The sequence below is a fragment of the Condylura cristata genome, unplaced genomic scaffold (genome assembly GCF_000260355.1).
Source record: "Condylura cristata isolate star-nosed mole 26May11 unplaced genomic scaffold, ConCri1.0 scaffold00028, whole genome shotgun sequence".
NCBI classification, from domain to species: domain Eukaryota; kingdom Metazoa; phylum Chordata; class Mammalia; order Eulipotyphla; family Talpidae; genus Condylura; species Condylura cristata.
Genome location: NW_004567129.1, coordinates 27,873,940 through 27,898,984, shown reverse-complemented (window position 1 = coordinate 27,898,984; position 25,045 = coordinate 27,873,940). Strand labels below are relative to the sequence as shown.

At 62.9% G+C, this 25,045-nt stretch overlaps 1 protein-coding gene across 3 annotated transcripts in view; it reads right to left on the bottom strand.

Annotated features, from left to right (window-relative positions):
• PAK4 (p21 protein (Cdc42/Rac)-activated kinase 4) overlaps positions 1–25,045 on the bottom strand; it is a 46,065-nt gene that overhangs the window by 3,907 nt on the left and 17,113 nt on the right. For all 3 annotated transcript variants that reach the window (XM_012730600.1, XM_012730601.1, XM_004690610.2), the window contains 5 exons: positions 6,119–6,191; positions 4,757–5,015; positions 1,891–2,349; positions 1,258–1,695; positions 181–314 (listed from right to left, as the gene is read on the bottom strand). In XM_012730600.1, the coding sequence (XP_012586054.1) occupies positions 181–314; positions 1,258–1,695; positions 1,891–2,349; positions 4,757–4,960 (1,235 nt within the window). In that variant the 5' untranslated portion in view covers positions 4,961–5,015; positions 6,119–6,191. The remainder of the gene's footprint in view (positions 1–180; positions 315–1,257; positions 1,696–1,890; positions 2,350–4,756; positions 5,016–6,118; positions 6,192–25,045) is intronic.

Genomic DNA, 25,045 nt, shown 5'->3' with positions numbered 1-25,045 from the left:
CTGGGGCCCTGGGGGCACAGCCCTGCCCTGAGTTTTTGAGGGTACAAAGCCACCCTGGGCATCTGAGGGCACAGAGCCCTGTCCCTGGGGCTCGAGGGGGACACAGGCCCACCCTGGGGACTGTAGGGGCCTTCATCCTGTCAGTAGGTGGAGGCGCCTGGGGCCTGGCTCCTGGAGTACCTGGTGTGGGTGACGATGTCAGTGAGGGCGCCCCCCTCCAGGAACTCCATCACCACCCAGAGCTCGTCGCCCACCAGGTAGCTGTTGTACATCTCCACCACGTTCTCGTGCTGGTAGTCCCGCATGATCACCACCTGCGGGCGCGGCGGGCCGTCAGCGTGGGGACGGGGCGCCAGCTGCCCTCCTCCCGGGCCTGGGCTCCACCACACTGCTGACTGAGGGCACCTCTGGCCCCCCCACTTGTTCACTGCCTCCCAGATGGCCCCCCCACTGCCAAGGCCAAAGGAGCTCAAAGATGGGGCAAGGCCTGAAACCTCCCGCCGGGTGTGCTCCCCACCCCAGGCACACACACGTTTTGACCCTAAACTCTGGCCAGCCCTAAGCTGGTCTCTGGGTGGTTCTGGCGCCGGTAAGGAGTATCTAAGCATACGGAGGGGTCAGCCAGCGGGCAGCCATGCTAAGAGTGTGTGTCAGAGGAGGCTTCCAGGGCAGAAGGGCGAGCGAGGCTACAGGCCCATGTTAGAAGTTCATGGTGCAGCCGGGGAACTGTAATGTTGAGGGACAGGTGTGAGCTATGGGGTGCAATTGAGTGCTGAGATTGGGAGGCAAGAGCCAGAGTCTGGCCTGCAGGCCGACACCCTCCCAGGATCCCTGTGTGTGGAGGGGGCTCTCAACAGGCAGGCCCGTCTGGACAGCGAGGGATCTGGCCTCTGTGGCCCGCCCCCGCAGAGGCTGTTGAGAGCCAACATCTGAGGCTGGACGGAAGCCGGGGGCCTGGCCTTTTATCCTGAGGCACCAGGGGGCGCTGCAAGGGTGTGGGAAGAGGGGGTGTGGCAGACCAGCAAGGCAGTCTTCTGGATGCCTCTGGGGAACCCAGCGGGGAAGCCGGGCTGCCCAGGCAGGAAGGAGTGACAGGCTGGGTGAGGCGGGCTTGAGTGGGGTGGGGCCCAGGAGCTGGACAGAGCTGTGGCCCTGGTCACCGGGGACAGAGGCGCCAGCCCCGAAGGGCTCTTCCCCAGCCTGACCCATGCCAGAACCTGGCGGAGGCACAGGGAAGGCGAGGGGTGCACCGCGCACCTCGTTGAAGAGCAGCTCGCGCCGCTGCTGCTTCCGCAGGTCCATCTTCTTGACGGCCACCAGCCTGCCCGAGCTGCGCACAGTGGCGATGCACACGATGCCAGTGGAGCCCTCCCCGATCTTGATGAAATTGTCCAGGTAGGAGCGGGGGTCGCCGGGGTCCACCACCAGCTGCAGGGCTGCCCGGAACTGCTCGTGGGATACTCGCTGGGGTTCCCGCTGTGGTGAGCGGGGGCCAGGAGGGCCAGCAGCAGGGGGGCCGGTGGGGGCGGGGAGGATACGAGCTGGAGGGGCCAACTGGGGTTCAGAGGCGTGGGGACCCAGCACTCCAGGGCTGGGAGGGCCATGGGCTCGGGTGGGCGGCCTGGAGGAGGAAGACTGGGGGACAGCCAGGCTCCCTGCTGATGGCCCATTGGGGGTCACTTTGTGAGGCTCCCCCTGCAACAGAAAACAGAGGTGACATCAGCGGCGGGGTGGGGTGCCGGCTCTGCTCCCTGAGCAGGAGGGGCCCCGGCGGTGGGACAGACACACGGTGGCTAGGATGGAGATGGACAGTGGGCAGGCACGGGGGGGGGGTCTGAGGAAAGTCTCGGGCAAGGGGACAGTGGGGTGCCGGGGTAGGGAGGTCGTTACCTGCAGGCCCCGGGACGGGTGGTCCGTATCAGCCCGAGGGTACGTGTTAAAGGGCCGGCCAGCCACCACTTTGGCCCCACTGGCCAGACCAGCGGGCTGAGGGGTGCTGACATCAGGCCCCGAGACTGGGCGTTTGTCCCGGGAGGACTCGTGGGGCCCTCCTGCACCCTCTCTGGAGGACTTGGGCCTCTTCTCTGGCCCGATTCGCCGCCTGTCACCACTGCCACCACCCCCCTCGCTGCGGCCAGGTGCGCGGTTGTGGCTGCCGGCCTTCTCTGGGCCCCCTCTGACCACGGCGGCCTGCTCCGCGGATATCCCATTTTCCTGGCGGGTACGGGCGGGCGGCGGTGGGCTGTCTCTCCGCAGGGAGTTGGAGCGCGTCACCGACATGTTCTCAAACTCGCCGAGCAGCAGCGTGAGGGCCCCATCCTTGGCGCCTTTGCTGCCCCGCACGATGGTCTGGGGTCCAGGGCAATGGCCAGGTGGGGATGGGCAAGGAGAGGGGACACAGGACGTGGAGCCGACCACAGACAAAACAACACAACACACACAGAGACAAGACAGAGACGAATGAAGAAATGCCATGAGGTGATGGTGGGGCTGGATGGCCCCCCGAGAAGCACCCCTCCCCTCACCCCGCCTTTCTCCTGCCCTCCAGTTCGCAGGGACTGTCCCTGCCCTTTGGGGTAGAAGGGTGGAAGAAAAAGACCACACCACTCCATCCCCAGCCCTGGAGAGATGCAAATGACAGGGTGCTGGGGCCAGGGCTGGGCTGGGCACTTCCTCTCCTGCAGCCTGCCAGGGTTAACCCCCAGCCATGCTCTCTGTTTCCCAGGGGCCAAGGGTGGGGTACAGGGGCCGTCAGAAGGGACTGGGTGCAAAGTAGGAACAGGCCAGGCAGAGGCCGGGTGCGGCTGCAGTGGCGGGTCTTACCCTCTGCGGCCACCACCCTGGTCCGGTCCCGACGCGGCCCCTCCGCCCCGCCCTGGCACTGAGGCACAGCTGCTTCTGGCCCAGCTCCAGGCCCCTCACCGCCCCCACCCAGGGCTCTGCACAGTGTCTGCGCGGCTGCCCTCCCCCACCTTCAGGTGTTTGCTGCAAACTCGGTTTGTCAGAATGAAGCTTTAGCTTCACTTTGACCCCCTGAAGCCTAAAACGCAGACCCTAGGCCTCCAGCTCCCCCACTTTTTCTTATTGTCTAGAGCATTGAAAGCCAGCTGCAGAAAGCACACAGCTGCCTGCTCTCCAGAAGGAACGCTGGAGCAATGTCCTCAGGTGCAGGACAGCTCCTCCCAGCATGTCTGTGCTCCCGCCACCTCTCAGCGCCCAAACAGCAGCGTCGGGTGCACAGCAGGTGCTCAGCACACGTTTCTGAGCCGGTGCGCGACTAAGGTGGGCGGGGCGGGGCTGTGGGAGCAGGGAACACGTCCCCACCTTCTGCTGTCAGTCCTGGGCATGCAGGGATGCTGAGCCAGGGCTGCCTCTGATCTGCAGAGGCCAGGGATCCCGCAAAATCCACCCCCAGGCCACGGTGGCTCTGGGGAGCCGGCCCCTGCTTCTCCGGGGCCTTGGCTGTCAGCCCAGGGTCCAGTGAAACAAGCCAGACACCTGGTGGGACTGGGAGCGGGAATAAGAGGCTGAGAGGTCCCCTGTGCTGGGGGGGCCCTGGAGAGACTGGGGAGAGTCCCAGCCAAGGGCTGTGAACACGAGTCCCAGGACGGCGCCAGCCACGTGGCAGCTTTATGAGAACTAAGACGAGAGGCACCTCCTGCTGGCGGACAGACACAGGCTTCAACTGCGGCCGAGCAGGGCGGATGTCAGCAGCCACGCCAGGGAGGGCCTCACCCCACGCCAGCAGCCCGGGGCCAGTGGGCTGGGCGGGGCCCAGGGCGCGGGAGAGCCGGTGCCCTGTCTGGGGAGGCTGCTGCCCTCAGCTCCAGCGATCAGCCAGGACAAGCGCTGACTCGGACGCGAAGTCTCTGCTCTTTCAGGCTGTGGCAAAAGCGCCCTGCGTGGGCCACACGGCGCCGGAGGGGCGCCCGGACGGGGACCGCGGTGGGAGGGTGCCCCCGCTTCAGTCTGTGCCCACCCCTGCCCAGGAGAGGATGAGCCAGCCGCGGCCTGGCCCCCGGCGCTGAGCCCGCTGCCCGACACCCTCCACCCTGGGAACCACCCTGGCCCCGCTCCTGGCCAGAGGTCCTTCCCGCTCCAGCGCCAGGGGATAAAGTCCGCGCTCCCAGGCGGCGTCACAGCGTGGGCGTCGCCTCACCCCGCAGGCTACGCCTGGCCGCCGGACCAGAAGCACGGGGAGGGGTTGGGAGCATGAGCTTTGGAAACAGACCCTGTTTAATGCCAACGCTGCCATTTTGCTCAACTGGCATTTTCCCCAACATTCTCCACGTGGGCTGATTCTGTCACCTAACGTCCCCCCCACCCCGCAGTGACTCCTCGGCCATCAGGCTCCACATGCGGCACGCGCGCTAAAAAGCCAGTGGAGGTCAGGGCTGGGCCTGCCTTCCTCTGGGCTCCCCCGGCCCAGCCGCACCCCCTGGGGAGAAGCCTGTGCCCACTGCACGGGCACTGTCAGGCCCGAGGACAAGTGCGCGGTGCGGGGACAGGAGCACAGAGCGCAGGTGCGAGCGCGGGGCGGGGCCTGTCGGAGGGCTGGGCTGGCCGTGGGCCTCTCAGGACCTGTAGGGCCATGGAGAAGCCGGGGAGGGCCAGCACTGGGGATGAGGACGGTGGCAGGGAGCTGGGGTATCTGGAGAGGTCAGCGAGCAGGTGCTGGCTGCGGGGCCACGTGAGGTCAGGGGCGAGGGCCACTCTGGTCAGTCTGGTTCAGCGCGAGCCACAGGTGCCGGCATACCTTGGGGGCGCCCGGCTGGATGGAGGTGATGCAGGCCGGGTCCACGAGGGGCTTGGGCCGGCGAGCCGACTCCTCGATGAGGCTCTGCCACTGGCGGGGCAGCCCCGTGAACTTCTGCTCGTGCTGGTCAAAGCCCGTGTGCACGCGGTGCTCGAAGTTGGACGGTGCTGAAATTTCCACCCGCTTCTTCTTCTTCCCAAACATGGCGCCGAGGCTCCCAGCACCGCGAGGGCACGGACTTGGGTTCTTGCCCGCAGGCCTGCAGGAGGGAAACACTCACCAGAGCCTGCCTGTTCCTCCCCACTCCTCGGGCGCGGTCCCGGTCCTGTCATTGCTTCCCTCCTCTCTGGCCCCTGCTCCCCCACCTCAGCCAGGGCCCACTTCTAACGCCCGGCTCCCCGGCTCCGTAGCACCTGCCCCCGCTCGGAGCCCTCCTGCCGCCCACCCTGCACTGCACCACCCCAGCCGGCACCACCTCTCGCTCTCATGACGGCTCCGCTCGCACTGGCTTTCGCACCCCAGGGCCTTTGGCCTGGCGATTCCCTCTGCTTCCACAGTTTCCACGCATAGCTGCCTCCCTCCTTCAGGTCTCACACCACTGCTAAGTCCCTTCCTGACTCCCCTGAGGAAAAGGGCGGCTAACTCTGGGCCTCCTGCAGTGCACGCCCTGGGCTCAGCGGCTCCACGCCATCCCTGGGCGTCAGCCCCGCAGGCCTGCTTCCCGCGCCCACCCCCGGCTCCTGAAGGCCTGGCGAAACCTCCTCGCCTGCCCAGCCTGGAATCTGAGCGAGGAACACCACACACCTTGAGGCCCCCTCAACACTGGTTGGGAGCCCCTGCCCCACGCATGACCCCCGGGAAGCCCCACTGCTAAGCTGCTGCACAGACACAGAGCCTGAGGCTCGGAGGAGGGAGGCTCCGCGGAGACCACACCAGGGAAACAGCCACTTCCCAGCAGGCAGTAGCACTCAAAACTCCTGTCTGGAGGCCTGTGGTCTCCGCTGGGCACTCGCGACAGTAAGCGTGAGGCCCGGGTCGGCTCACGCAGCAAAGGCGCTGGTGGGGAGTTGTGTTGCTGGTGGTGTCCCTGGGGCCAGAACAGGAAGGAAGCCACCAGCCAGAGGGCAAGTCCCTCTGCTCACTCCCTGGGAAAGTGCCTCAACCTCTCTGCGCCTTGGTCAACCCCACAGGGCTGCTGGGAGGGCTGAGCTCGCCAGAGCAGAGCAGAGCCTGACCCAGGGTGGGCACGGACGGAGGGCAGTGCCAGCCAGCCACTCTCGTGAGCACGATTCTCCCAGCAGTGTCTGCGGGGCCCCAGGCCCCCCTCCCCTGCCCCACACATAGCCCTGGAGTGCCACAGACCTGGTCAGATGCTGGCTGTGCTAAAGTGCCCTGGGGCAGGTGACGTCTCCTCTCGGGGCTTCGGGTTACTCATCTGGAAAGCAGAGAAAACATCCACTCACCAACTCATCTACCACTGCCAGTAGTAACTCACTCCTGGGTGCCTAGTCTGTGCGGGAGGAGGGGGGCGGCCAGCGAGGTGGCCCAGACAGCCTCTGGCCTCTGGGGCATCCAGTCCAGGGGCAGACAGCCCTGGCTCTAGGCAGCCAGGGAGCGCCAGGCCCAGCCTGGAGGGGTGGGCGAAGGGATGCAGGGGAGGGGACCTGCGAGCTGAGACTGAAGGGCAGCCGGCAAACGCCCAGGGTGGAGGGTTCTGTCTGCTCACCGACTGGCTCCCGGCGCCTGGCGCCAAAGCCTGCCAGCGGCACAGGCGCGTCCCACCCAGCAGGGGTGCCCACAGGTGTGTCTGGGATGTGGCCCCTCCAGCCCCCACTTCTCCATCCAGGATCCTTTCCGGTGGGAGCCGCAGCTCCAGGCTGGCTGAGGAACAGCGACTGGCCCAGAGGCAGGCCCAGCAGCGGCAGGGCAGCCGCCCAGGAGAACCGGTCTGGCAGCAGGAGCCCAGTGGGAGGCGGGTGGGACTCAGCAGCTAACCTGTCTCAACTGGTCCTGGCCTCCCAGCCAGCAGGTGGCCAGGGCTAGGTCTGGCCTATCCAGGCCAGGGCTCCCCAGAGGAGCCGCTTCCCACTTCCCGCGGGCCAGGAAGGGCCCTTCTGCCTCTGCCCCTTTTCTGGCCCCGACCAAACCAAGGTGCTCAGCCCTGCCCTCCCCTCCAGCCCCCCCCACTCCCTCTCCCTCCCAGACCCCCGAGGCTCCTGGCAGGGGCACTGCTCGCCTGCTCCTGGTGTCTCCATGCCCTGGCGCCTATCTCAGCCCGTACACCCCCAAATCCACCTTCCCTGCTGGCACCCTAGGCTGGTGCCCTTGGCCTCCCAGATAAACCCCTGTGGCCCGGGCTCAGCCTCATTCCTCACCTTGAACTCTCCCACTCAGTTCTACCCGAACACCTTCAGGAGCCTGGGGGCGCCAGGTCAGCTTGGACCCCAGCCTGCACCCAGAGAGAGGGCAGACCTGAGGTGGGAGGAGCTCCGTGTTAAGATGGGGCGGGCGGGCGGGAGGCAGCCTGAGGATGGGGCCGCTGCAGCGGATCTCCTGCCCACGGCCCCCAGACACCTCTACAAAGTTGCTAACACCGAGCCCTGCAGGGGGAGAGGAGGGGCACACCTCCGGATATTTGCAGGGGCCGCCCCTTCCCCTGGGCACTGCGCTGAGGGCAGGACAAACAGAGGAACTGACCATGTTTATAACGATCAGGGGGCGCCCCGCCCTGGGGCAGCTCCCAAGCCCTCTGGCTCAGGCCAGCTCCCTGCCAGCGCCCTTTCCCACAACGGCCCCAGGCAGCATGGGGGCCCCAGAGGGGGAGGGACAGGAGCTGTTCCAGAGGGAGGCGCCTGAGCAGGAGGGACAGGGCTGGGCAGCGGGGAGGCTCCCACTGGGCCCAGCACTCGGGAGCTGGCAGGCAAGTCTACTGCCCGTCCCGGTGCCCCCTACTTTCTGCACCCCGAGGGAGGAGTAAGACAGCCCCACAGAAAAGCTCAGGGCACCAGCCCAGTCTCTGGGAGCCTCCGTTTCCTTCTGTTAGGAGGGTGGGTGCTGCACCTGCCCCCTGGGGTGCTCAGCAGCAGGAGAGGAGTCAGGCGCCCCGACACGGCCCACACTCTGCACGCCTGCTGCGTGCCGACCCCTCCTCCCGGAGCGCCTCACTGAACCCGCACACTGGACCCAGGAGGAAAGGGCTGTGACGGGACTTGAGTGGTAGACAAGGAAAGAGGGGCCCAGAGAGGGCAGCCTACCTGCCCAGGCCACACAGCCTGTGGCGCGGTGGCGGCCCGAGCGCCGGCCCGGAATCCCCAGCAGCCGCGGCCGTGCAGGGTGGGGTGTACGGAGCCCTGATGGTGTCTGACCCCATTTTTCCCTCACCAGGTGCTCTCATTACCCCAATTCACACATGGAGAGACGAAGGCCCAGGGAGGGAACCGCCTTGTGCAGGGCACTCAGTATTTGAACGGGAGTTGGGGAACAAAGTCTCCCGCACAGCACGGGTGACTGTCGTCCTCCTCGTCCCCCAAGGCCAGTCCTGACCTCCTGCTCCCCACCCTGTCTTGCCCTCCTGTCCACGCCCAGACCTGATCCTGCCTCTAGGAATGCGAGTGCCTAGTGGGCCACTCTGGTGAGCAGAACCGCCTCCTCCCGGCCGCCATCTCGCTAACACAGGCCCGCCCTCCACAAACGCAGCTCACCCCCACTACTGTCGCCACCACTGCCACCACGACCTTGAGGGGACCCCTGGATTCCAACGCTGGGCTCACTCAGTGGCCCCCGACTCCCGGGCCCTGCGCCCTCTGCCTGCCCCGTCTGTGCTGCTCTCCTGTGGCGCACGGGCCTCGCGCCTGTGCACTGGCTGTAGCGCCCGCCCTGTGCTCACTGACAGAAGTCCCCAGGGCTCCCCTTCTCCCTCCACCCTTGCTGCTCCTGCCGGCCCCCCTCACCCCCTCACTCCCACGCAGCACTCACCACGCGCCCTGCTGCCCTGCACCCTCCGCCCCGGCCACGCCAGGGCACAGCAGCGCGACCGCCCCTGCCCAGAGGCTGCGGCTGCGGCGGCGTGATTCCTCACACATGGAGACCAACGAGGCTGCACGTGGCCCTGGACTGCGTGTCCACGTGGGCACCCACCCTGGCCTGGAGCCCGCAGGGTCTCGGGGGCGCCCGTCTAGGTGTGTGTGGCTCTCAGCGCCTGCTGCTCCCCGAGAATGGGGCCGCGGCGGGCACCAGACCCGGCCTGGGGCGCACAGCCGGTCACTGCAGCCGCTGCGCGCCGCTGCGGCCCCACACCTGGCTGCCCCGGCTGCTGGGAAACGGGGGACACACTGCAAGGGGTGAATCGTTCATATATGGGACAGGCGGTTTCTGACCTGTCCTGGCTAAAGCTTCAGATTTTCCAGTGAGTCCTGCTGATCCACGAGAAGAAAACAGTGGCCCCTGCGAGGGGACAGTCCAGGCGGAAGGCAGTGCCACTTGTGACAATGGGGGGGGAGGTGGGGGGAGGAGAGGGGGCGGGGGAAGCACAAGCACCAAGGGACCCCAGGTGCCCTGCAGGGCAGGAGCCCACACAGCTGCAACCAGGCCCCCAAGAGGAGAGTCGGGGCCCTCTCACAGTCGCCACATGGAGCCCGCGGCCAGCAAGGGTGCCGCGGAGGGTGTGTGAACCCGGCGCACTTCAGGCTTCCGCCACTGGCTCCTGCTGGCCCTCCTGCCATCAACCTGACCTCCCACCTCTGAAGCCCCTGCCTGCCTCAGTCTCGCTGGCCTTCTGGCCTACAGGAAGGCGGCTTCTGGCTGACCCCAGCACTCCTCACTACCCCCCAGACCTTCTCTGCTCCCGCTGCCTACCCACAGGACTACACTCCCCCGTTCAAATCTCTCTCCAGCCCCCCGCAACTCGTTCCTCCAAGGCACCTTCGGGGACCTACTTTCAATCCCTCACTGACACAAGCCCAAGCCCCTTCCCTGGCAGACAGCTGCTGTACCCACAAATGACCTCACCCCTATGTGTGTCTACCCATCAACGCTGCCAAGGGCTGATCTCTGCCAGATGAGGGCCAGGCCCACAGCAGCTACTAGAAATGCCATGGAGGCCCGTGCTGGCAGAGCCCACATCCTGGGGGCCAGGAGACGGTCCATAAGTGAGACACCTCAGAAACACATCGAGTCAGCAGCGAGGATGGGTGCTGAGGAGAAAGTAAAGCCCACATGGGGAGAGCCTTGAGCCTAAGGGGAGGCCGGAAGTTCACAGAGGCAGGCAGGGAGGGCCTTGCTGAGAAGGGGACGCAGGCAGGGATCTGAGGGCAGGGGAAGGGCACCCCACGACACCTGGAGGAAGAAGGCTGGATGCTGGGAAAGGCCAGCGCAAATGTTCTGAGAGGCCAACCTGACGTGGGGGTTAGAGAGAGACAGCAGGCGCCAAGCGGAGTCCCCTGAGCTCAGCCCCGTGTAGACTGAGACCTCGCTACTTACTTCAGCCCCCGCAAAGCGTAACCCTGGCCAGCATGGGTGCGGTAACCGGCCGTGAGGAGCGGTGGCGAAGGTGTCAGGGCGCCCTGGCCCAAACAGCTCCCCCGCTGCCGTGCCGCCTTTCTGCCCACAAAGCCTCGACCCCCTCCAGCTGCCAGCGCCCACCTGCTGGCGGGCTGCCGCGGGCTCAGAGACTCCACGAGGACAGGCTGGCCTGCAGGCGAGCCGCGCGTCTCTGATGTCTCTCTCGTGGCCAAAGGGCAGAGGGCAGCAGGGCGGTTGGTGACAGGCAGGTCACTTGGGGTGTGGGGAACCCTGTTTAACCCCGGTGAGCGGGAAGGCCGTGGCTCGGCTGGCTGAGGGGCCCAGCTCCGGGACAGGAGCAGGGAGCTGGGAGCTGGGAGCTGGGAGGTGTGATGGCGGCCGGGGAGCAGGGCGAAGGCCAGGCTTTGCCCAGACCGCATCCCCAGACCCAGCACCCGGCGCTGGGTCCGTCTCTCCTGGCCCTGGGCCATCACCTAGGAGTTACGGGTGTGTCACCACTGCCCCCCACAGAGCCTGTGGCTGGGCACAGGCAGGACCTCAGTGTGCTGGGCATGCTGGATCCCAGCAGGTTGCCCCTGGGCGGCAGCCAAGCGGTGGAGGGGGCCGCACATGTTTCCACAGACTCTGGCCCAGGCCCTGACCAGGCGCGCAAACCAGGCCACGCCGGCCCGGCAAACAGTTCTCGGGTGGGCGGGCAGGTGGAGAGTCTTTCCTTCCTGTCTCCCAAACCAGGAAACTGAGGCCCAGGGACTCCAGCGTCAGGAGGCAAAAGTGACCCAGAGGCCTGACGCTCCCTCAGCCTCCGGCTTCCTGGCAGCCCTAACTGCAGCCATCACTGCTCTCGGGAAAGAGGACAAGAACAAGGTGAGAGCCAGCCCCACCGCCAAGGACCAGAACCAAGCGCAGAAGGCGCGCCTGGACTCAGGGAACTGGAAGACAGGTAAGGCAAGGAGGGCCTCGAGGCCTCCCGGGCCATGCCACTCCCCCAGGGGCTCAACAGGGCTGCCCAGCGGCCCGGGCCTGGGCTCCGCCTCCCTTCACCCTGGTCCCGGCCTCCTGCTTTATAGTCTTGGGCACATCTACTGTCCAGCCTCAGGGCCCGTGCACCAATATGCCCGCTGCCCAGGGCTGCTTGCTTCACCTTTTGTTTTGATATTCAGGTCTTAATGCCAATGAAACCTCAGAGATGCCCTCTCTGAGCCCCACACAGTCTGCAGCCCTGCTCTGTACCCCTGTGGCGCTTCCCACTCCAGCGCCTGTCAGGCCCGGCCCCCAGCCCCACCCCAGGCAGTAGCATTCAGTCATTCAGTGTCTGGAGCACCAGTGAGCGGTGCCGTAAGACATGAGGGGCCTGCGGCAGGGAGAGGGGAGACGGAGGCCCCAGCCCTGCAGCCTCAGACGCTTGACCGTGAAGCCTGCCCAAGTCCGAGGCAGAGATGATGATTTAGCGATGAGTCTGGTGTGTGTCCCTAACACAAGTGGCCCCCACTGTGGGCCTCTGCCTAGGCTTCCCCAGCACTGGGAGACCACCCCTGGCCTGGGAATCTGAGCGAGTGGGGGCACCTTCCGCCCCCGACAGGTGAAGGCCCTGGAGACGCAGCCCTCCAATCGCCAGTCTCGGGACGCAGGGCTGGATGTCCGCGGTGAGGAGGGCCCTCCCTGCCCCTGCCAGGGCCCTGCACACACCGTGCCGGGTCCAGGACCTGGCAGGCAGCTGGTGGTGAAGGGCAGGCTGTCTGCTGGGCCACGGGGACCAGCTCCCCCACACCTAAGCTGTGTGCCCTTGACCCGGTGACACTCTGGCCTCCGCGCCCTCATCTGCCAACGGGGTAATGACAAGCTGTATCTCCCTGGAATGTCTGGGCCACTGAGTGAGGTGGCACAGGCATTCAGAGCAGGGCCTGGTGCCCAGTGGGTACACACAACAGGTGAGCTGCTGCTGTTATTGCTGCTGACGGAACTACTGCTGCTGAAGCAAGGAAGGAAAAAACAAAGAGAAGTGGGCGCCCGCCCCGCCGCCAGAGCAGATGGGCGGCCTGCTGTATTCAGGCGCAGTTTCTCCAGGGCTGGGAGGGGAGTCAGGGGCCGGCCGGTCTGCCTCTTCCCTAGACCGGGAGCCCCTCAGAGGGGCCATTCCAGTCCCCAGAAGCCAGCCCTGCGAGCACAGGGCTGCAGCCTAGTGCGGCGAAGGGAGAGCTGACGCTTCTCTCCCAGCGGGGCCTGGGTGGGCTCCGGCGCCCCCTCCCCACCTGGCGGGCACCACGGAAAGGGCACTGCTGGGTTGCCCTAGCTGCGTGCAAAGCGGGCACAGGACCCGGGGCCCCAGACTAAACTTCATTCACTCCTCCTGGGACAGGACGGGAGGCAGGGAGGGGAAGCGGGCAAGGCCCCGCTCTGGCCCTGGAAGGCAAGTCTGGACAGACAGACGGAAAGGTGGGCACACACGGGCCCCAGGCACAGAGGCCTCGCAGGTGCCCACGGCGCAGACTCCCCGGCGGAGCAGCCCCCCAAGCCTCGCAGCATCTGGGCACACATCAGGGCAGGGGCGAACGTCCCGCTGAGCCTCAGCTTTTGCTTCTAGAATGTGGGCCCCAGCAGCATGTGCCAGAGGAAGTTGTGAGGCACCCCAGGAGAATGTGGGGAAGCAGTGTAAGAGGGGTCAGGCTCAGGGGAGCCCTCAGAATGAAGGGCTGGACACGCTGGCCGTCCACAGGTGGCTCCCAGAAGAAGCCAGGTCCAGCAACCCCCCCAACACCACTGTAAAAACCCAATCCACACTCCCCAGAAACGCAGATCTGACGGAGACCCGCAGACCCATGTCACAGGAGGCAGACCTCGGCCACCACCTGGAAACACAGGCAACGAGTACTCCCCGCGACTGACCTGGAAGGGTGCGCCCAGCGTCCCCTGCGCTCTCGCTCTTGCTCACGAGGAATGCTCCTTGAGGGAGCCAGTCCACGAGACTCCAGAGCCACACTCAGCCCGCAGTGAGGTCCCCACAGGCCCAGGCCCAGGCCCGCCAGAGCAACTTCACAGTCTCCAGAGAGCCCCGGGAGGTCCCGCCCCTCAGAGCTCCCCTCCCCCAGGGACCAGGTCCCAGGAAAGCCCAAGCCTGATGCTCAGGGCCTGGCCCACGGACACGGACACGGCAGGCCAGCAGACACCTGCCAGCAGGATTCTCAGAAACAGGCCCCGCCTCTGGCCCCAAGCAGGGTGTGGCCCCACTCGTGCTTATACTGGCCCCAGTGACCAGGCAGCCCTGCGGCAGGCTGCCGCCCCCACGCCCAGCACACCCCCTCCCCTGCGGCCTGAGGCCCAGCCAGCTCACCGGCCAGCTCACCGCCACCATTCTCTTCCCTCTCCTGGGCCACCTCAGTGGGGAGGGCAGCAGCGGCTTCGGCTGGAGAGCAGGGAGTGGGGATCCAGAGGCTCGACCTGGGTGATGTGGCGCCCACTGAGAGCTGGCCGGCTCTGTGCCCCGGCCTCTGGCAGCGGGTGGTGACGCGGCCCTGCCCTGGCAGGAGTTGAGCTTGGTGTTGGCTCTGGTCCTCGGAGGGCGGGCGGAGGGCGGAGGGCGGGCAGGAGGGGCAGAGGAGGCGGGGCCAGCCTGCAGAGCCAGGGCCGCATGGCCCGGGACTGCCCCAGAGGCGGGGCTGGGCAAGGAACTCCAGCAGCCCTAGCCTCAGCGGGCGGGCGGGCCAGCCCCCACCAGCACTGGTCAGGCCTGCGCACCTCACCGGGGCGAGGCGGGGGTGGGGGCGGGGCCAGGGCAGCAGGGGAGGCTGGCACAGTGGTGCAGAGTGACAGTGGCTGGCAGGGCAGCCAGGTCTGAGACAACAGGTGGGTTGGGGCCTGGCAGAGGGTGGGGGTGGGGGATAGGTGGACGGGGGACAGGCTGACAGGTGAGTAGAGATGGGGCTGGCTGGGCTCCCCTCCGCCAGCTCCCCACCAAGGCTGTGCTTTCAGCAAGGGCTCGAGAGGGTGCCCGTTCACCTGCTGGAGCCAATCTGAGACTTGTACCCTCGCCGGGGGGTCGGGGGGATGTCAGTGAAAGCCCCATCTCTAGAATGGGGCTGGGAGATGCGGACAGGGCATGCAGAGTAAAGGCTGGGGTGCGCAGGCTCTGTCTCATCAGGATGCTACGAATCTTCAGAAAATAAGCAGCCAGACTTGCCTGGGCCAGTCCTTCTCTGAAAATGGACACCCATGAGGGCACCTGACCTCACAGGTGCCCTGAATGGACAGGTAATTTACAGGTGCATTTTCAGTGGGAGCAAGTGAGGCCCAGAGGCTGAGTGATTCGCCCCAAGCGCCTAGCAGGGAGGTCAGGGCCCGGCTCCCAACAAGAGAATCTGTTTCAAGGCCTTAACCAGGGCATTGCCTTGAGCACTGCCCTTACGCAGTGGTTCTGAACTTGTGGCTAGCTTGCCAGAACACCCATTCCAGGACAGACATTCCATTCCAGCAACTCCGGAGGGAGAATCTACAAGGGCTGTGCTGCTGCCCCACCCCACTTTCACATCACACCTTCCTCCCCCTTCAGACCTCACTTCCTCTGTGCGAAGCCTTCACCCAGTTCCTTGGATAAAATCTGTTTCTTTCTGTCTTCCCAAAACTAGCAGTCTTGGGGGACAGGAGGGAGGGGCTGCCTGGTGCATCCCTGTTCACCCTTTAAGACCTACCCCAGGCTCGGTCTCCTGCAGGAAGCCCTCCCTGATACCCCTCTGGCTTCACCCCAACGCTGACCCCTCCAGCCAACAGTGCCTAGGGCGTGTAGGTCTCCCCATTCCTTCTCATGACATTTGCTCAGCTCCCAGTACAGACTGCACGGGCCCTGGGGGAGGCCCCAAGTGGGGTCACCATGGGCAAACCAGACAAAACTCCCAGCCCTGGGGGCTGACATCTGAGCAGGGTGCTCCCCCGAGGGTCCTGGGAGCCGCCCATGGCTGGTGCCCAGTAGGCAGGGCGCGGGTGAGGACAGTGAGTGGGTGGCGCTGGTGTGCAGACGCCTGCGTCCCCCTACACTGCTCTCACCCCAGTCACCCTCACCCAGCACTCTCCACAGGGGCCAGGAGGACTGCAGGGTGCGAGGGCCTGGAAATCCCACCTGCCCCCCAAGCTGGGCTCCCACTGGGGCAGCTCTAGGGGACCCCAGCAATCCTCAACCCCAGGAACCCCTCCCCCACCGGGTGGAGCACCTGCTGGGCTACAGCCCAGAGCCGCCAAGTGGGGCGGGCTCCCCAAACCGGACAGGCTGGTTTGGGCTCCAGTGAGGGAGACCAGCAGGATTGGGCAGTTCTGGCCAGCGGTAGAGAAGCTAGGTCCCTGGGGAGGGGCGAGGAGAGGAGAAGAGGGGAGAGGCAGAAGGGAGCGCACAAGTCTCCTTGGGGTGCTCCTAGTGACAGGCCTCAGGGACAGGGAGGTCAGCCCAAGAGCTGGTCACGCTGGAACGGAGCCTTACTACGAGACGCAGTGAAAACTCTCCCCAGAGACTAACCAGCCTGCGAGAGGCCGCACTCACACCCTCAGCTGCACGCGCTGAGACGCCAGCAGCCGCCTCTCCCGCGGGTCTCATCCAGCTCTGCAGAACAGGGCCTCGGCCGTGACAGGCTGGCCTGCCCTGCCCCGCCTGGCCTCCAGTGTCTGGCCTTTCCTCTGAGACTCAGGCACGTGTGCACGCACAACTGCACGCTTTAAAAAGCAACCACAAGTGGCAGCACGCCACACCTGACGACTGCACCTTGCTTTTCAGGAGCGTCCCTGGCACTCCAGCTCGGCGGCCCGGGGAGCCTGGCAGCCGCAGTGGCACTGACACTACGGGGGACCCGCCAGGGCTCTCCGGGCGCACACGGCACCCACGGGGGCCGCGGGCCCAGGACACACGCAGAATGCTCACTGCGCAGGCAGAGAGGCCAGGCGCAAGCGCCAGCCACTGGAGGGGCGGGGTGCGAGGGTCACAGGCAGAGGTGAGGACAGCGACCTGCAGCTACCCGTGGGTGAGCATCCAAGCGACGTGAAACAGGAGGCGCAAACAAAAAATACAATACAGTTTTTGGGATAAAGTTTAAAACCAGACAAGAACAAATTAAAGCTGTCAGGGTGCACCTGAGAGAAACGCCAGGCAGTGACCGTGCCCTGGACTTGGGGGGACTGAGGTATGATTTCACTTGCACGGGGGCCTGGGCTGGACAGAAACCAGATTCAAGGTCACCAGGGGCCCAGGGAAGGGGTGTTCCCAGTCAGGAGATGGCTGCCTGGGGCAGGAAGGGGCCGGGCCGGCCCGGGGCGGTACCCCCACTCTTCATCCGCAGGGCTACACCGCGCCACATTCTTGTGCATGCAGTTTTCAGGGCGTTTCAGGCTGAATGCTAACAACTGGGGCCAAGGCTTTGGAGCCCAAGGGGGAAAGGCAGAGACACAGCTCAGTGATCTCTCCGGGCCTGGTCTCAGCAAAGCACTGCCTCCCGCCTCAGCGGCTGCCTGGAAGGGACATGACGCCCTGAGCCAGCTCCCCGCGGGCCGATCGCTGCTTTCCAGCCTTTTGCTCTGACAAACGGCGCGGCGATGGCAGCGGGCACGGATGTCATTTCACAGGTGTGCCAGTCTGTCTGGCAAATGCTGAGAAGTAGAACTGCCAGGCAAAGCTCAGCGGCAAAGGTGCCCGGCAGCTCCACGGCCCAGGGTGTTGTCAAACGGGTCCCACAGCCCAGCTTGCACTGGCATTTTCCTACTTAGCCACTGGGCACCCTTTCCTATTTAGGAAAGCTGTCAGAATTCCTTCTCTGCCAAGGGTCTCTGCAGAGTCTTTGGCTATTTGTGGGCTCAGGGAGGCCTTTGTAAACCTCACCTGACTGCCCTCTCCCATTTCAAGCTACCTCTGTGCCAGGCTCTTCTCACCAATCAGGCCACATTCCCCCAAGGCATCCCCTTCACAGCCCCAGCAACGTCCTGCCCACACTGCCAGACTCCTTTAGCAGAATGCCAAGTCAGGTCTCCTGTGGGGTGCCTGGGCCGGGGAAGGGCTGCATGGGGTGCTGGAGCCAGGCTACAGGCCAGCCTGGGGAGCAGAGACAGGGGGCGAATGACAAGACAGCAGCACTGCTCCAGGCAGGTGATGGCGACAGCCAGTGGGGCTGGGCACCGAGGGAGGGGCAGACTGACTGTAACTGCCAAGAGACAGCATCGCTTGTTGATGAATGAGACAGGGGCGAGGACGCGGTGAGCCACTTCCCACCGAGAGCCTGAGGGCAGCTCCCGGATGCCAGGTCCCAGGCGCCAACGTAGTTCAATTCTGAAAAAGCAGCAGCAAATAGAAAGACCTCTCTGCCACACAGGAGGGACGTTGAGTAGTCACAGGGCCAGGACGGCGGGCAGACACAGGTCAATGGGCAAAGTAGGGCATCCAGAAGGAGACCACACAGACCTGCCCAAGCAGTTTTTAATAATACTGACATTTCCCTCCACCATGGGAAAATATACACAGTATTTATCATTTTAACTATCTGCAAAGCAGACGTGACATTATTTATATTTACAGTGTTGGCATAACCATCATCACTGTCCATACCCTGAAGTTTTCATCACCCCCAGCAGAGACTGTACCCATGAAACAAACCATGTCCTCCTTCCCTGGCCCCTGGTAACTGTGGGTCTATTTTTTGTCCACTCCAGGTTCCCACATAAGTGAAATCATACAATATTCCTAAGTCTGGTTTCCTTCACTAAGCTTAATATGCTCACGCTCCATCCACACTGTAGCGTATATCCAAGATTCGTTCCTTTTTATGGCTGAGTAATATTCCACGGTGGGATGCACTACACCTCTTTATTCACTCATCTGCCAGTGAGTCACTCTTCAGTTATTTCTACCTTTCAGCTCTTGTGAATAATGGAACTATGAACCTTGGTGTATAAGTCACTCCATTCTTTTGTATATCTATCTAGGAGGAAAGCTGAAGGCCCTATGGTAGTGCTGTGTTTAACCTTGTAGGAAACTACCGAGCTGTTTTCCACAGCCACTGTACCATTTTACATTCCCACCCATAAGGCATGAGGGCGCGAATTTCTCTACCCCCTCACCAAAGCTTATTTGCCACCCCCCTCACTTCCCCCCCCCCCCCCCCATTTTTCTAGTAGTCATCCTGGTGGCTGTGAGGCAGCATCTCATTGTGGTAACTTATTAGCTACTTCTTTGATTGAGGTAATACTGGTTGACAACACTGTACATGATTTAGAGGAATAGTGCACACCCTTTGGACATGTCTTCAGATATGGAATGTGGTGATTTATTTTTAACAAAGAAGCATAAACAATTCAATGAAGGAAAGATTCATTTTCAAGAAATGGTGCTGGAACAACCAAACATCCATCAGTAAAAGGAGAACCTTGATCTAAACCTCACACTTTGCACAAAAATGAAATCATATGATGCAGAGGTGAAAATGTAAAGCTGAAACTTTCAGAAAACAAAGACCTTTGGCATTTAGGGTGGGCACAGAGTTCTTAAGATTCAACACCGATCATGACCTACAAAAGGAAAAGTTGATCAAGCAGACCTCACCAAAATCAAAAAGGCTAGCTTTGCCACAACGCAAGTGACGCCAGAAGTCAGCTGCCGACTGGGTGGACCTATCTGCAGGCCCCCATCTGACAAAAAACTAATATCTAGAAGAGATAAAGAACTCTCAGGAGTAAAAAAACCAAAAACCAAAAACAATCAAATTAGAAAATGGGCAGAAGACATGAAGAGGCATTTCACCAAAGAGGATTCACAGATGGCAGATAAGTACATGAAAGGGTGTTGAACATCATTAGCCATTAGAGAAATGCAAATCAGAACCACAGTGAGTGATCATCACAGGCCTATTAGAATAGCTAAAATAAAAAACAGTGACAGCACCAAATGCTGACGCGCAAAGAAACTGCCGCGCGCCCGCCGCTGCTGACCGTGGGCGCCGCGCCGGGGACGCGGTGGTGAGCCTGGAGCGTGCGCGCCCCACTGCCAGCAAGCAGCCCTCTGTGCTCCTGTCCCAGAGAAACGAAAGCCGCTGTTCACGCTGGATGTGAGGGTTCACAGCAGCTTCAGTTATCACAGCCCCAGACTGGAAGCGCCCAGAGCCCTTCAGCGGGTGACAGGACAGACGGTGTGCGGCACAGCCACACGTGAAAGCCTATTCAGCAACGAAAAGGAAAGAACTAGAGGCACAGGCAGTCACCGGCATGATCTTTGCAGAATTATGCTGAGTGACAAAAAGTCAACCCCAAAAAGATGCTCACAACGCCATTTGCGCAACATTCTGAGAAGGACATTATAAAAATGGAGACAAAGAATGAGTGGTTGCCGGGAGGAGGGCTGGGCCGAGGAGGGGCTTGGCTTTACGAAGGTTCAGGAGGGAACCCTGCGCCGACTGTTACGTGGGGGCCATCGAGGTCACTGCCCTGGTGCGGTCCTGTAGTGACTGTAGTTTTATAAGATGGTACAACTGGTGGCGCAGCAGGTTAAAGCGCAGCACTACGAAGCTCTCTGCAGCCACTGCAGCAGGAGTTCGATCCCTGCCCCCGAGGTGACCACACGGCGCGGCAGACCTCCCCTGACCCGCCCGCTGCTCCCCTCAGCAGTGTACTCCATCAGTCTGCCTCTTCTGCTCCCTACTCTGTCTCTGGTGAATCCTCTCACCCCCTGCACCTCTGGCCTGCACCCCAATTCTGGAAGCATAAATAAGTAAATCTTTTCTTTAAAAAAGCTGGTATCACTGGGGAAACTGGGTAAAGGGTACAGGGTGTTCTCTCTGTATTACTTCTTATAACTTCTTATTACTTCTTATAATCTATAGTTACCTAGAAAGAAAGTTTAATTAAAGCATTAATTGTTTAAAACGCCAGGCCTGCCCCCACTTTAGCCCTAGATAAGCTGTCCACCTGCCTTGGAATTCCTTTCCGCACACTAACTCCTGCTCCTCTCCCAGTCCTCAAGTCAGATGTCTGCTCTTCGGGACGCTTGCCCTGGTTCCTGGGCTGGTGCCAAGGTCTTCCCTTGTTATGGCTGTGACACTCTGGCCTGTGCTCAGCCAAGGGTACCCTGTGCTGTCGCCTCTGGGGGCTCAGTCTGGCTCTCTCACTGAGCTGCAGAGCCCATGACAGCAGTGCCTGGAGCTCACTGGTCCCCAGTCATTAAGGTTCTGATATGCCAGCTCTCTCGAATGCTTCACTTAAATGAAATAATCTTTTTATGATCCCATCTTACATCTGAGGAAACTCAAGCCAATGGGGGGCAGAAAGGGGGGTGGAGGAGTGGTGACCACTGCTCAAGGTCACCCAGCTAGCAGGTGGAAGCTGGGAGGCCAATCTCAGGACCAGAGCCTTCGCTGGTCTCTCCCCAGAGGCCTTGTCCACACTACCAAAGCCTCAGGGCAACAGAGCGATGGGGCAGGAGAGAGGAGATCCAGGGACCCAGTCCCCATTTCCATGCGGAGAGGTGGGGTCTCCAGCGAAAGTCCCTCTGCCAAAGGCAGAGGCAGCAGAGCCCCTCTCCTGCCAGCTCGGGGAGCCCCTACTCCTCGTGGGGCCGCCGGCGGGGAGCCCTTGGTGCTCACTTCCACCCCAGAGGGGTGCTTCAAACCCACAGGGGCGGGGGCTTCAGCCTGGGCCCAAGCAGCCCAGCGCGTCCTGGGGCCTCAGCAGGGCGGGGCTGCCTTCCTCCGGGGCATGCTGGGAGCACTCCTCTGGCCCAGGCTTCACACAGCCACCCAGGGACGTGAAGAGCAAAACACTAGGAGCGGCCGCAGCCCAGCGCTGGCGGTGTGATACCACCTGGAGTTCTGAGACTTGCGGGGCGCAAGAACATCACCGAGGAAGCCTGGGCCCCGCGGGGGGTGGAGGGGCACCGGGCTTCAAGCAGGGCAGCAGTGCGCTCTCTCTGCAGCTGGCACCAGGCGCTTCAAGGGAGTCTCTGCCCCTTTGAGGGCACCTAGAATCTCCCTGATTCCTAAAATGTAGCAACAATTAAACAGAGAAAAAGAAAGGCTGGAAAGAGCACCGAGGAGGGCTATCAGGACACGGGCCGGGCTGTCTTCCTGGCCCGGGCGGTGTGAGCGGGCATCTGCTTCGCAGTTCCCTGAGGGACCTCAACACGGAGGTTCCGTGCACATTTCTGCACACATCGTCTTTTACGCTACAAGGCGGGTGCCTGGGCTGCCTCTTTCCCTGTCCCCTCCAGTCTGCTCATCTCTCCAGCTCCCCGGCCCCTCCCGCTGGCTACTAATCGGAGCAGCCACCCGCACGGCCCTGCAGCTCTGGGCCTATTTCCTGCAAGGAAGACAAAAGCCTGGAAGCAGCTGGCCTGCAGCCCTGACTCAGGCACAGCCCCCAGGTCTCTCCGTGTCCGGGGCACGCCAGGGTCCTGCGTGAATCATGTTCCTCCAGGAGCTTTCAGCCACAGGACCGCCCCACCCACGGTCCCTGCAGGATCTGGTCCTGATGTCCCAGCAGGACACACGCAGCGTGCCCTGTGCTGGGGACACGGCTACCCAGGGCTACGTGCTGGCCCTGGCCTAGTGAGCGAGGTGCGGCAAGGCCCACGGTTGTAGAGGCGGAAGTGAGGCTGAGAGGGGAGGTGCCGGCCCAGGCTCACACAGCATTTATCAGGGCGTCCAAGGCAGGCCTGCCCCGAACCAAAGTCCACTCGTTTACTGTTTGTTCTCTCATTCGCTCCACACTCAACCAGCCTTTATGACACACTCCATGTGCCAGACACTGGTTTAGCCACTGGCCACCGGCCGTGAGCAAGAAGACATCCCAGTGGGGAAGACAATACTCTCATGCAAACCAGCACGTGACAAGTGGAGAGCGACAGGGCTGCTCTGAAGGGGTGACATCTAAGCAAGACCATAGGGAAGTGAGGGAGCCCAGTGGCTCGTGGGGAAGAGCATTTAGGGTGGTGGAACAGACCCTGCACAGGCCCCGGGGACTGGAGTCTGCAGCCCTGCGGTCTGCCGCAGGGCGGGAGGGTGGGGCGCTGGCCAGACCCTACACTAAAACGCAGAAAAGCAGCACCAGCACCACGCCCCTCTGCACGTTCTTGTGGAGTCTGACCACAGCTCTCCAGGGCAACAGCCAACAGCCCCACCGTGTCAGAGAGCAGGAGGCCGGCAGAGCGCTGGGAAAGGCTCCCTGGGCAGCCCGCTGGCCGAGGGTAGAGCTGGGCAGGAGTCTAGCCTTGCGCCCAGGCCGGGCTGAAAGGGGCGGAGCGGAAGAGGGACACGGGCCCCAGGCCCAGCAAAGCAGGAGCCCAGAGCCCTGCATTTGTGACCAGGGGTCCCTGAAGACTGGGGGCTAACACCACCCTGCTCACAAGTGGTTCCAGAACCTCCATCCTGTTTCTTGTCTGCTCTGCCTGGTACCAGACTTATTGGAGCAACTGAATAATTTTTTTTCAACCTACTCACTTTGTCAACTGAGGCGAAATGATTTTCAGTCCCCCAGATACCGCTGTTGACGTGAGGTTCACATGAAACACCACTATGAAAGAATGCCTCCTGGCTATGAAGGAGCCTTGACACGCAGGTGCCAGTTTATAGGCCACGGTGGAGGGAGCTGGGGAGAACAGAGGAACACGTTACAACACACCACACGGCCGTATCAGCCAGCTCTGGACTGCAGAGAACCTGAGAGGCCCAAGGCCCAGGGCCGTTCATGAGCGACCCTACAGCAAGCACTCGGCTGACCGCGGACACCCGTTAGCCCACGGGGCGGGCAGGGCCGCAACCAAGTGAAAGCTTGGACCTCGTCCGGATTCCAAAGCAAGCGAGCCACTGAGCCGGTGCTGGCCAACCGAGGAAACAGGACACTAAGGAATGGCTGTGCCTTTTCCTGTGACAATGAGATCCTTGTCTCTATGTGTGTGGGAACTGCTTCAAAGTAATTAGGGAGGTAGGGTGGGGTGCAGACAAACAAGCAAGGTCGAGGCCGCTGAAGTGGGGGACCGGCACCGACGAGACACGGACACGGCAGATGGTTCTGAGGACCGGTGCACATTTCCTTCACGCGAAGGTTTTCGACCTTATACAAAAGGAAATGCGACCTAGTCAGAAGAGCAAAGAATTATGGATCCTCCCTTAGCGCCGCTCGGTTACTGAACCCCAACAGCTGCTGGTAACCACGACAGCACCGCGGGGACATGGTGACGCAGCTCTGCTCGGTGTCGCCCCGCCGCACCGCCACGCCGCACACCGACTCGCTGCATCCCCCAGGCTCCCTGGAGGCAGCAAGAGCCCTCCTCCCGCTCCACAGCAGAGCCCACGGAGATCTCTGGGGCTCGGCGGCCTGAGTCACAGAGGAAGCTGTGTCCTGCACTGGCGGCGAGGAGGGGCAGGAGGCAGGGGCCCCAGGAGCGGAGGGCAGTTCTTACAGTGCAATACTCACGTTCCCACACATCTTCGCTGAAATGAAACTACCGGCCACCCCAAAGGAGCCTGAAAGGCTGACTAGCCACAGATGGCTCCACCAGGTTTGGGGGCTCATGGGGGCTCAGGGACTGCCCGCCTGGACAGCCTCCCTACGGAGGTATGCTGCCCCCCTCCCCTGCTCCAGGCGCAGTGACGTCAGCATCCTTCCCGTCCTCGTCCTGGGCCTGTAGAAACCATCTCCCCTCTGTGGCTTCAGCGGGGCCCTGGCTCAAAAGAGGGAAGCCGGGGACTTCTGCCAGAGGAGGGAAGCTGAGACTGAGGGCGGGAAAGAGGGGAAGACAGAGGCAATGGCGCAGGAAGAGAGTGAGAGAACAAGGGATGGTGGGGGTCTGAGAGATGGCCACGCAGGTGAGGCATGGAGGACGGGACAGTGACGGAGGAGGCCGGCCGGCCACCAGCCTGCTCTGAGTCTCAGTTGCCTCATCTGTAAGGAGAGCAAGAGTCGTAACTTCCTACAGGCCTATCTGCTCCTGCGGGCACATGCACCCCCGCCATGCCAGAAGCCCCCAGTGCGCTGTGAACACGCGAGAGCTGAAACACACTCGTGTGCAAGGTCCTGTCCGGCTCCGGATCACACCAGCGCCGTGGAGGGCCCCACAACCAGAGGGTCTGGGCCCCGCATGCCCCACCCCCAGGTGATTTCAACCGGCAGTCAGGGTGAACATGGAATGGGGGAGCCGACGCAGGGCTAGAAGGTGGCGGGAGACAGGGTGTAGGCTGAGGAGGCAGGGCAGGGAGGGGCAGGGTCAGCACCAGAAGGTCCTGAGCAGCCTGCCCCCCTCCCCCACCTCTGGCTGCTCAGTCTGGGGACCGCTGCTCAGTCTGCGGAATGCAAGGAATGAAGCCAAGCCTGGCACCGCAGTCTCTGTTCTCTGGGCCCCTCTGCCTTACACTCCCAGAATCCTCAGTCCAATTCCCTAGGGGCCTCAGCCATCATCAGTCCTCCCAAGTGGAACAGCCACCGTGAAGCGCCAGTCCCGAACCCCCTTTCCCTTTGGGTCCCCTGCAACTCAAATGCTGAAGCATGGGGCTCAGCTCAGTGGTTCCCCTCACAAAGAAACAGTTATGGCAGTGGTACAAGTGGCTGGCAGCGCTTGTCACCTGCTGTGGTGAAAACGGCAGTCAGAGAAGGCTTCCTGGAGGTGGTGGCCATGGCGTGAGCTCTGGATCAACGCCAAAGGCAGAAGGGCAGCAGGCAAGCCAGAGGGCCCAGGCCGGGCAACAGAGGAGGGCCCAAGCCGGGTCACCAGAGGAGGGCCCAGGCCGGGTCACCAGAGGAGGGCCCAGGCCGGGTCACCAGAGGAGG